This window comes from Canis aureus, chromosome 30 (assembly GCF_053574225.1).
Source record: "Canis aureus isolate CA01 chromosome 30, VMU_Caureus_v.1.0, whole genome shotgun sequence".
Taxonomy (NCBI): domain Eukaryota; kingdom Metazoa; phylum Chordata; class Mammalia; order Carnivora; family Canidae; genus Canis; species Canis aureus.
This window is the reverse complement of record NC_135640.1, coordinates 10441795-10454488: the sequence shown is the minus strand read 5'-3', so window position 1 is coordinate 10454488 and position 12694 is coordinate 10441795. Positions and strand designations below refer to the sequence as shown.

Sequence of the window (12694 nt, the reverse complement as noted above, 5' to 3'; positions counted from 1 at the left end):
GACAAGGAGATTTGGGGTTGAAGATAGACATGGGCAGCCTCAGTATATAGATGGAATCCAAAGGATAGGGGAGAATGCCCAGGGAAAGTATACAAAGTAGAAATACAAAAAAGGACATAGGGAAGAGCCCTGAGAATCTCTCAAGTTAAACGGTCAGAAAGAAATAGAGGAAAAACCATTAGAGATAATAGAAGAAAAGCAAAAGATTTTCATGACTCCAGGGATCCACAAACTGGCACAAAATGTCCAATGCTAGAGATAAAGAGGAAAGAGGTATTCATTAAATTACCAAGAAGTCATTGTTTGTAAACTTGTTGAAAATAGTTCTAGAAAGAAAGATCAACCCCAGCCACAGTACTACTAACCATGTGAACTTAAGCATTTGACCAAATCTCAGATTCTTCATCTGTAAGTCATGAAAAATAAAAACCCTTCCTACCTCATGGTTTTGTTATCAGGATTAAATCAAAATCTAAAAATACTATGTAAACTTTAAACAGGGGGTAGAGACAAGTGTTATTGCAATTGTGCTGTTCTTCAAGCCATTCACAAGTGTCAATTCTCTGCGTTCACACCCATGGCTCAGAAGTCAAATTTGACTTTCACTGGCCCATATAATGTGTCAGCAGAAGTGACTCACTCCTAAACAAAAGCTGTAAGAAACAGTGTATAGTTTAACATGTTCTGTGCTCCCTACAGCTAACATTATAGAAGCATATTTCAAACTGAAGCCTTCATCATCCTAAATCCTTGAGTGATGGCCATGAGAAGAGCCTAACTCACGATGACATGTAATACAGGGACAATTAAATGTTACTGTTTTAAAACACTAAGATTTTGAAATTATGATCACAGCAGCTAATTGCAGTATAAATAACAGATGATAAAAGGACAGCCAAAAGGAAAATCCCATCTTAGAAGGTAATCAATGAGACATAAGGGCTATCACAATGCCCTTATGTACTAATTTTTATTTCTCAGAGTAATTCATTAGTCCTCACACTTGATTTAACAGTCTTACAGTTACAGAAAAGGTAAATAGATGTACTTAACAGAGTTTCTAACAAAGATACCTTGGTTGGGAAAGAATGAGACAGTCCATCAATGACAAGAAACTGTCTCCCTCATCATCATTCTTAAATACTGTTGTTTGTGCCATATTTTTTTTTTTACTCCTTAGTTAGCTCTACTCTGCCCCTGAATGACTGGTTGTATATTTGTGTTAGGCTGAAGACACAACACCTCAGTGGTTTATTAGAAATAAACAGAAAATATAAAAAGTAACCAGGACCAAACTTTATGAGGGAAGAATTTTTTATTCTTTAAATGTTAACAGTAAAAGTTGCCGCTGCCAAATGCCAAGTTACTATTTGATATGCTTAAACGCAACATGTGTGCTGGAAAATGGCAACTACTGAGAACCAAGGCCAGAAGTAGAATCCAGGTCAGAATGAGCCCACTGGACCAGCCTTTTCACCAAGAACATTGGATTGCCCCATCTTTATTCTGGCCTTTGTCCCTCTCATTAGTTCTGACAAACCATGAAAGGATCGTAACTGCTTCAATCCCAATGGAGCTGAAGTGAATTACATGAAAGAAACACTTACCAAGGGTTGTCCAGCTGTAACCTCTTTTTTTTATGGGGTGAGGAAATGTAAACAAAATCTTTCACAATTCTTCTTTTAGAAATGTCTTAAGTATCATTTCCAAAGCATAGAAACAAACTAGTATCATCATAAATAAGCACATTAAAGTTTGTCCACCATCTTTCGCTCTAAAATTTTTGACTATTTGTAAATCAAATCCAATTTTGAACTATGAAGATTATGCACTTTGAAAGCATAAACTGTAAATACTGAGAGCAATCTCACAAAGCTGTAGAAGGGCCCAACCTGATGAGCCCAGCAACAGCTCAAGCGGACTACTCTGAGAAGGGCTCTTTCAACAGGATATACAAACTCTGCAATGAGATGTTACATTGAACTTTGTGTTCCTTTTTTGTTCATAGGGAATCCTTAGTAAATGGTTGCTGGGGGGGGGGGGGAGAGGGGGCACCCGGGGGGTTCAGTGGGTCAAGCATCTGCATTCAGCCTGGTCCCTGATTCCAGGGTCCTGAGATTGAGCCCAGCATCCAGTTCCCTGCTGAGCGGGGAGTCTGCTTTCCCTCTCCCCATACCCCTCCCCTGCTCATGCTCTCTCTCTCTCTCTCTCTCAAATAAATAAGATCTAAACAGTTGATGGATTAAATGCAGGTAGTAAGGGACAATGCCAAGACATGAACTTAAGATTTTTTTCCAAATTCCAAATGAATCCTGTTTCATTACCCCCAATACTGCGTCTGGCCAATACTTAACTAGCCATTTTCTACTACTTGAAAATTTGATCATGCATGTTCTGTTACCACGGACGTTTTTGTGCTGGAGTCACTTGGCTAAAAGGGCAGAAACCATTAAGTCATCATGTGCTTATCTCATAAATCTAACTACTATAACTAATATAACAACTATTGTAATCTTAAAAACTATACTTTGAAGTTGAGCACACGACTAAAATTATCCTAGCGACTTAATTGTCCTAAACCAATTTATTGCAGGAAAAGAAAGCTAAAAGCACCTAAGTCGACCCCTAGAAGTCTGGCTTTCCTGGCCTTCCTCCCTCTTCCCCTCTGCGGGAGGGCAAGGCCGAACGCAGACTAATGTTGCTGACAAATGTTGACTCATCAACGTTGGCCCACGGAGGTGGGAAATAAAGCGGCCAAGATACACTTCCTGCTCCCCAGGAGGGGAACTATTAACAAGGGAAGAACAAAAGCTGCCTGAAAGGATCCAGTTGGATGTAAAAGTCACAATATTTGCAATGAAATACATGAAAGTCGTACAGGCGCGATCACACACGCCGGGCGTTAAGCACAGGGAAAGCTCAAGGGCCCCCCCTCCCCCCGGGCATCCCCCCTCCCCCGGGGCATCCCCCCCCAGGCCCTTGCGGGGAGCCACAGCGCGGGCCAACGGCGCAGCACCGCGGATTCCAAAGCAAGGGAGGGGGAGGAGGAAAGTTTATTCAGAGCTGCCACGTCTAGTCCGGGGGCCAGAGCCGTCACACCCGCACTCCCGCAGCCCCTGAACCCAGCTCACGGAGCCGACCCGGCGCAACCTCAAACCCGGGATACCCTGCAAGGTCCGGCGGTGGGCCCGGGCGGGGCCGGCGAGGGGCGGGGCCGGCGGGGGCGGGGCCGGCGGGGGCGGGGCCGGCGGGGGCGGGGCCGGCGGGGGCGGGGCCGGCGGGGGCGGGGGCGGGGCCGGCGGGGGCGGGGGCGGGGCCGGCGGGGGCGGGGGCGGGGCCGGCGGGGGGCGGGGCCGGCGGGGGCGGGGCCGGCGGGGGGCGGGGCCGGGGCCGGCGGGGGGCGGGGCCGGCGAGGGGCGGGGCCTGCGCGCGCGGAGCCCGCGTCTGGAAACGCAGCCAGCCTTTCCCTTGGTGAAGGAAGGGGGGATGGGGAGGAGCACCCCGAGGTGGCGTCGGGCCGTACCTGCGCTGGAAGTCCGGGGCGAAGGGTTTCAGGTACGGGTCGATCTCCAGAAGCCGGGCCAGCTCCGGCACGTCCGCCAGGGCTGCCGCCAGCGCCTCCTCGGAGCAGTGGGCCCGAGCCGCCGGAGCCGCCATCTTCTGCCGCAGCCCGCGTAGCCGAGCCCGAGCGCGTCGATGGGAGCCCGAGCGGGCCCCCGAGCTCTCGCTGGAGGGAAGGCGGCGGAGGCGGCGGAGGCGGAGCCGGAGGACGCCGAGGGAGCTCCGGCGGCCCTGGGCCCTTTATAGCCGGAGAGAACGGCCGTCGGCCCCCTCCCCCCGCCTCCTGCGCGGCGGGCGGAGCGGGACCCGGGGTGATCCCCGGACGCAGGTCCCGAGGCGGGCGGGGCGGGGCGGGGCGGGGCGGCGGGCCCCTGCGGCCGCGGAGCTCGGCCCTGCCCTCCCCCGGCCCCTCCCGCGCGCGGCGCTGGGCTCAGGTGGGTGTGTGGTTTCCTGGCCGGGACCTCCTCCGAGTTCGGAGACCCGGGGCGCTGTCGGGGAGCAACACCCTGGAACATGTGCCCCGTTCCCTAACCAGAGCCCCTGCGGGCTTTCCTGTCGTCGCAGGGATCAGCCAAAAAAGTTAGGATGCTGGAAAGGTCCCACGGAAATTCAGTGTTGCCAACGCAGAGAGTTGAAGCCGTGGCGAGAACTCTGACCACCATTCCCCAGACCTCAGAGAGAAACGAAAGGGGGGAAAAAAAAGCAAAACACCTTTTTGCCTTTGTTTATAATTGTAAGAAACGTTTTTCAACGATTAAACTGAAGTATCCTTGGTAAGACAGATGGTATAGGGACGATCATTAAACATTAAATTGGGGGATCCCTGGGTGGCGCAGCGGTGTGGCGCCTGCCTTTGGCCCAGGGCGCGATCCTGGAGACCCGGGATCGAACCCCACGTCGGGCTCCCGTCCCGGTGCGTGGAGCCTGCTCCTCCCTCTGCCTCTCTCTCTCTCTGTGACTATCATAAATAAATAAAAATTAAAATAATAAACATCAAATTGGGTTTCAACTGCACCACTTACTAATGCAGTGCTTCCCGCAGGAAATCCCTCTTCCTCTTGGCTTAAGAAGAGAGGCCCCTCTGCAAACTTCCCCGATTGGAACTTACTTAGTTCTTTGATTTCTGCTGCTAGCTCAACAATTCTTTTTTGGAAAATACAGAATCGTATGTACGTGGAGAGAATTGGACCCACCCACCCAGGAGTCTCCAAATTGCTTTGAACCTAGGAACTGGACTCAAGCCTCTTTCCCCGTTAAGACTTGGGTGTGGAGAATCCTAGGGGCTGTGGAAAAGAAAGAGCATTGATTAAAATTGGCCTTGAATTTTAAGACCTTGAAAACACTTTTTGTGAAAGGGTTTATAAAGGACTTGATGAGAAATACCTAGCAACAGAGGACCTCAAGTGAAAGAGTGGAGGACTTGAACAACTTTCAGGAAGACGAGTCTATTTTCCATGTACATAACAACATGCAAATGTCAGTAAAATGTAAAACAACATTGACACTCAGAAACAGGTTACCCAATAAAACCACAAATCTGTATCTCCAATCCTCAACTTTTCTCACAAATCCAGATTCACTATGTGCCAGCTGTAATCTCCCCCTCTAGCTGGCTAGTAGACCTAAACCAACTATCTCCAAAATACATCCTAAATCAGTCTTATGTGTGCTGTCACTCATGCAAGTAGTCTCTCATTTGGACTAACATACCTAACTGGTTTCCTTTTTACATTCTCATCTCTAACCCTCTGTTTTTTCAAACTAATGTGCATATGAATCACCTGATGATGTCATTAGAAGTGCTTCCTCCAATTTAGTTCTGGGTGGTACCTCAGATTCTGCAATTTAAACAAGCTCAGAGGCAATGCTGCTGTTGCAGGGTAGGGGCACAGTTTGAACAGTTAGGATCTCCACAAGGAATAAATCATACAACTTAGATGACATACTGGTTCACCCAGAGTTAAACTTCTTACCATTCCCTAACAATGCTTGTATAATCTAGTCCCCAACTATCTTTCCACCACTTTTCTCTACTTCTTCTCTTCTTATCTGGCTTTACCATTCTTTAAGAATACTGACTTTCTTGGGACTCACGGAGCAGTTTGTAGCCTTGGAGACTTTTTACTTGCCCTTCTCTATTGGGAATTGTCTTCATGACTCAGCTCTCCATGGCTGGTTTCTTCCCAGCATTCCTTGAGATCTCCACATAAATGTCAAGTCATCTAGAGAAGCCTCTGCTTTTACTACTTAAATAAGATTCTTCAGTATCTATTACAGCATGTTCTCTCCTATGCAACAATTAACAAGATTGAGGTGTTTATTTTTTCTCTCTCTTTTATTCTTTTATGTACTGATCTCCCCCTTTAGAATGTAAACTCCAAGAGAGCTAGGACCTATTCTCTGTTACTCACTATTGAGAAGTACTTAATGAAGTCCTATGTGACAGCCAGTTCAGTTTCCTAGGTACTGGGATTAAATGGTAAGACAAGCCTCAGTCGTTACAAAGCTCATATAGAGGGTGGGAGGGGAGAGAATGTCAAATAACATATAAGAAATGCTTCTCAAAACCCACAAATGCCCAGTTGTAAATAAATGCAATAGTAATAAATGTAGAGAATTAAAATTAAGCTAATATGCCTGCTTAGTTCTGGTGATAAAGGAAGGCTTCTCAGAACTGACATTTAAACTGAAGTGTAATGACAAGGAACAAACCATAAGAGGAAGAGCATTGCAAGTAAAGAGTTTGTGCAATGGGAATGAGTTGAGTTGATTTAGTCACAGAAAAAGAATTTTTGTGTATCTGCTAGATAGAAGGAGAATACCAGGAAGTACGGAAGTACGATGTGAGCTAGGCAGCTGTTTGATCATATAGGACCTCTAATTTTAGTTTTATACGATGCTGTTGAAGAGTTTGGGCAGAAAACTGATTTAATTTTATTTACATTTAAAAAAAGGTTTTCTTTATGGAAAATGGATTATAGGCTTACAAAAATGAGAGCAAAGAGACTATTAGGATGACACTACAATGCCTAATTGGATATGGATTCCTTTAAATGCCTCTATAAAGGGATGCCTGGGTGGCTCAGCAGTTGAGCACCTGCCTTTGGCTCAGGACGTGATCCTGGGGTCCTGGGATCGAGTCCCGCATTAGACTCCCCACAGGGAGTCTGCTTCTCCCTCTGCCTACATCTCTGCTCCTCTCTCTGTCTCTCATGAATAAATAAATAAATAAAAACTTTAAAAAATAAATAAATTCGTCTATAAAAATGTGCTAAAACTGGATGAGGTAAAGTTTACACAATTCTATAAGATTACCAAAAATCATTGAATTACACATTTAAAACAGGTGAATTTCATAGTGTAAAGTATACTCTATGAAGCTAGTTTAAAATTTTCTCTTATGTAAGACTGTAAGACTCTCCTTACAGTGTATATAATGGCTACCAGGTTTTGATATCCCGGTCTTCAAATGATAACCATTTATTTTTGGATTAAATTCAGCAGAGGCAATAGTCAGCTAAAGTTCCTCTCTACACCTACCTGCCACACTTCTCAGAGGACCTGGGAGGAACAGATTGTCATTTTATCCTCAGACTTGTTCACCCCCTAACCTCTCTCTAGATGGCCAAGTGGTGGGTGTTCAATGTGATGGTAATTGTCACCACCTGGAAGTCAATGTGAGGCAAACAACTTTTTTCAGAGTACTTAATACTTTTTAGATGATAATGATTTTCAATTACTTTGGTCACAAGTTGGAGGAGAATCAGTGACCTAAAGGTGAAAGGCTCTAACTTTTGTGACAAATCCTCTGAACTTTTTGTCCTCTCCATTAAAACTTAAACAATTTTCTTTGGTCTCAGACCTACCCAAGCAAAATGGCAGTTTTTATTTAACTCAGAGTTACAGACTTCCTTTATGCCTTTATGTCATCTCTAGTGATTATTTTTTATGTATGAAATTTTCAGTATTCTTCAACTGTTCCTTATTTTACAAACATTTTAGGCATAAAACCTTGTAAATGGACTTATAATGGATTTATTCTGAAAGAAGACTGTAGTGCTTCTTTACAATAATAGCTAATAATAATAACACACTGCTTTCCACAGTCTAGGCACTGTTTTAACCATTGTATGATGGGATGTCTGTGCGTGTAAAATCCTTAGTTAACCCTACATTTGTCAAATGTACTTAAAGATGAAGAAAATTGCTTAATATAGCTAGGAAGAGGCAGTCAGGATTTGAATCCAGATACATCTTTTACAGTCTATGATTTTAAGAACTATTTTATCCTGCCTCTCAGAAAGATGAATATGAAGACAAATAAGTAAAAGGTTTTTTTTTTTTTTAAGACTTCAAGACAAGAACTGAACAAAATTTAAAACACCACATATCTATGAACTTGACCTGAGTGAAACCCAGGTCCCCAGCAAACTTAACTGGTCCACAACAAAAGAGCCAGGAAGTAGATGGAAAATAAAAAGACTTTTTACAAGTAAAATTTAAGTCACAGGACACCTGGATGGCTCAGTGGTTGAGCATCTGCCTTCAGCTCAGAGCATGATCCTGGGGTCCTGGGATCAAGTTCTGCATCGGGCTCCCCATGGGGACCCTGCTTCTCCCTCTATGTCTCTGCCTCTCTCTGTGTGTCTCTCATGAGTAAATAAAGTCTTTTGGGGAAAAAAAAAAATGTTTAAGTCACAAAGCCCATGGATTAAAACCTCATGCAACTACCATCACCTATTCTGGTGGCTTGAGTGGTGACTCCTCAAAAGATATGCCCATGTCGTAATCCCCAGAATCTGTAAATGTTAGCTTATTTGGAAAAAGGTGCTTTGCAGATATAATTAAGTTAAGGATCTTGAGATGAGGAGATCATCCTGGATTATCTAGATTAGCTGGTTCCTAAATCCAATGACATTGTCCTTAGAAGAGACATGCAGAACAAACAGACACAAGAGGAGGAAATAAAGTGACTGTGAAGAGATTGGAGTGATACAGACACAAGTCAAAGAATGTCAATAAGCACCAGAAACTGGAAGAGGCAAAGAATTAATTCTCCCTAGAGTCTCCAGAGGAAATGTGGCTCTGCTGACACGTTGATTTCAGATGACTGATCTCCAAAACTATTAGTGAATAGTTTTTTGTTATTTAAAACACACAGAACTGCTGTAGGACACTAGTTGGCATATCTGGATACCACCTATTTAACAAAAATAATTTGAGGTGGCTAATAACAATACTTGGGGGTGCCTGGGTGGCTCATTCAGGTAAGTGTCTGCCTTCCACTCAGGTCATGATTCCAGGGTCCTGGGATGGCTCCCCACATCAGGCCCCTTGCTCAGCGGGGAGTCTGCTTCTCCAGCTCCCTCTGCCCCTTCTCTCATGTTCTCTTTCTCTCTCTCTCTCTCTCTCAAATAAATAAATAAAATCTTTTTAAAATACATGAAATAAGTAAAACAATACATGACAAAAGCAAATAACAAAACAAAATCTTAGAGAAAGTCTAGGGCATTTGAGTTCAGACCTTAGTTCTCTGGTTCCCGGGAGCAAAAGCTAAAAAGACAGTTTAAATTTTTATACTTCTATAAGCTTTAAATTGTCCCTTCTAGGGATCTCTGGGTGGCTCAGTGGTTGAGCATCTGCCTTCGGTTCAGGGTGTGATCCTAGATCCTCGGGATCAAATCCCATATCGGACTCCCTGCATGGAGCCTGCTTCTCCCTCTGCCTATGTCTCTGCCTCTCTCTCTCTCTCTCTCTCTATATATATATATATATATGTATAGATAGATAGATATTTAGATATTTAAGTAAATAAATAAAGCAGCATTGACAATAGCCAAATTATCGAAAGAGCCCAAACATCGATCAGCTGATGAATGGATAAAAAAGAGATGGTGTGTGTGTGTATACACACATATATATGTATGTGTATATATATATATATATATATATATATATTTATACATATATAATGGAATATTAGCTATCAAAAATAATGAAATCTTGCCATTTGCAATAACATAGATGGAACTAGAAGGCATTATGCTAAGCAAAAGATGTCAGAGAAAGATACCACATGATTTTATTCATTTGTGGAATTTAAGAAATAAAACTGATGAACATAAGGGAGGGGGAGGAAAATAAAAACAGAGAGTGAGGCAAACCATAAGAGACTCTTAACTATAGGGAACAAACTGAGGTTGCTGGAGGGGTGGTGGCAGGGAGATGAGTTAAAAGGGATGGGTATTAAGGAGTGTGCTTTTTGTATTGAGCACTGGGTGTTACATGTAAGTGATGAATCAAAGTTCTATTACTGAAACTACTACTACACCATATGTTAATTAACTGAAATTTTAAAAACTTGAATAAGAAAAAAAATGGCTCAGTAAGTGATAAGTATTGAGAAACGTTTTGAACCATGTACTCGGAAGCCAATTTTATATAAACACAAGGAACTTTCCAAATAGTTTCTTCTTGTGGATAGCAGTGTGACAAGGCAAGGACACAGACTTAAGAGCCAGGCTGCCTGAGTTTGTATCTCAACTCTGCTACTCACTATGTGATCATGGGAAGTCCATCTCTTTGTGCCTCAGTTTCCATTTTTTATAAAGTAGGAATGATAATAGTACCTGCTTTCATATTGAGAGGATTAAATGACTTAATACGTGTAAGATATTTAAAACTGTATGTAACATATAATAATGATTTAATAAATGGTAACATTTATATTTCTGTAAAGGCAATACTAAGGAAAGAAGAGAAATATCTTCCATATAGGATGCTTTTCAATAACTTGGATTAGTACAAAAGTAAGAAAGTGTTAAGATTTGAGGATTGTTAACACATCTCCAGGTGGAAAAAAAAAATATGTCAGTGAAACCTGACTTAGAATGTGATGGGCACTAACACTGAGCTGAGGTCTTCTAAAGGAATCCTCTAACCAGTGACCAATATGGTCCATAGATCAATGCTGGTAAACAAATGCTTGGGACCACTTCACAAACAGAAAAATGCAGAAATTGAGAAAAAATGAAAAAATACAATATCAATTTGAAAAATATAAAATATAACCAATTCAAAATTGGATCTTGTGTTTGGTATTTTAAATTTTTTATTTCTTTGGAAAAATATTTTAATTTTATTTTAAGAAGCTATCAATCCATTACTATTCATAGGGGGAAAAGAAAAAAAAAAGCTTTTCTTTGATAAGCTTGGTGCTAGATAGAACCAGAACTATTCTCAGAAAATTATTTATCTGTGCAAATGTCCCAATGAGTACATACTAGATGCTCCCAAATCCTCATAAAACAAAACAAAAATGGAATAGGAATTAGAGCAACTTCAAACATTTTAATGAAATTACACTTTTATTTCACATGTTCAAAGTAAAAGCTAAATTATTCAAGTAGTGCCAATCTATTCAAATTGTAAGATAACCATGCCAAGTTACCTAGAGACAAAAGACAAATTATAAACTATTACAAAATTGACTAGAATAGGACCCTGTTTATATTTTTCAGGTAGAAACATCTCTAGAGTTGCATAGTTTGAGCCAACTGACAGTGAAGAAATAGACAATGGATGACTCAAAGACTATAAAAAATGACTAAAGCAAAATATCTGGGTGTCTTAATCATGCACCCAACCATACTGTATTATTCTGCAGTACATGAAGTTCTAACACTTATATAATTTTTCATATATTTGGACTTTGGATACAACTGAATTCTAGCTTCAGCTCTATCATTTATAAACCATATGACCTTGGACAAGTCACTTTCAGAACCTCAGTTTCATTTTCTATAATATATAGTAAAGCACGTCATTGGGAAGATGTGACATTAAAATATTATATCAAGACCATGACAAGAAGGGTAGCAGACCAAAGCAACTCAATTAATTTAGAGGGGAGGAGGCAGAGTTGTGCTATTGTGGCTGTATCTAATAAAAGTCACGGCAGGTAGTCTTCCCCAAGTCTGCCTTCACTCTTGTAGAACTTGGTACAATGCTGTATAGAACTTGGTACAATGCTGTAATTGGTCCACTTAAAAGGTAAAGAGCTCTGATATTGTAGTGAGTTATAATCTGATGGATTATAATGCTTTAGAGTACCATTCTGTAAAAATTAATGACAACTTCAAGATGAACTTTTGCAACATTACATTTCTAAATTCCATATTGCCCATATTATGTTTTTTACTCAAGATAATTCTTTTTGAAACCACGTTATTGAAGAAAAAGAAGCTAAACGAAATTAAATTCAGAAAATATTGTTTTGACTGGCTACGTTAAGGGTAAAAACAAAATGAACTGTACATAAACACTATATTCTAGTTGGTAAATTTATTTTTCACAGTAGTGTGGACCAGGAATTCTAAGGCTCCTCTGCATGCATACCACAATTGGTTGAGCAAATAAGTAAATAAGTTGTGGATAACTTGAGCCAGATTTCATGCCATCAGAGATAGAAGTTACAAATGAGTGATAGAATAAACACTGCAGTTCTGAATTTAGAGTCAGAGGTAGTGATATGAGCTCACCTACCCCCCTATACACACCTACAAAGAGATAAATGTGTGTATATGCATTTTATAATACGTATATTTCTTAGCTCTGCCTGCTGAGAGGACATGGAAGCAGTGACATCACAGTAACAACAAACATACCCAGCACTGAGATCTTAGTTTCTGAACACCATTCTCCAACAAAAAGAACCAGAGCTCCTTAAAAAAATGGTGATTCTAGGGCTTGGTAGAGAAAATGTAAGATAACCTGGAGCATTTTAAGAGTGCCAGAAAGAGAGTGTTAAGAAGGAGAAGAAGAAGAAAAGGAGGGGGAGGAGATAGAAACAACAGGGGGATAAGTCAGAAGGACAGAGGAACCAACCAGAAAGAGTCCCAGATAGAGAAGGAATCATTTGAGCAACAAAATAAATAATAGTAGTATTGGACTCTTAGTAGTACACACATACCTCATTTTATTGTACTTCACAGATACTGCATTCTTGCAAATTGAAAGTCTGTGGCAACCCTGCATCAAGCAAATTTATTGGTGACATTTTTTCCAATAGCATTTGCTCACTTCATGTCTCTGTGTCACATTTGGGTAATTCTCATAATAATTCAATTTTTTC

At 41.7% G+C, this 12694-nt stretch overlaps 1 protein-coding gene and 1 long non-coding RNA gene across 2 annotated transcripts in view; one reads left to right on the top strand and one right to left on the bottom strand.

The window, feature by feature from the left end:
- Positions 1–3802, bottom strand: part of GBE1 (1,4-alpha-glucan branching enzyme 1) — a 267868-nt gene extending 264066 nt beyond the window's left edge. Inside the window, exon 1 of the mRNA XM_077878761.1 lies at positions 3524–3802. Within this exon, the coding sequence (XP_077734887.1) occupies positions 3524–3657 (134 nt within the window). The 5' untranslated portion in view covers positions 3658–3802. The remainder of the gene's footprint in view (positions 1–3523) is intronic.
- On the top strand, positions 2985–8971 carry LOC144301727 (uncharacterized). The gene is made up of 2 exons (XR_013368484.1): positions 2985–3174; positions 4126–8971. It is a non-coding gene; the product is annotated as an uncharacterized LOC144301727 (long non-coding RNA).
- Positions 8972–12694: the final 3723 nt, after the last annotated feature.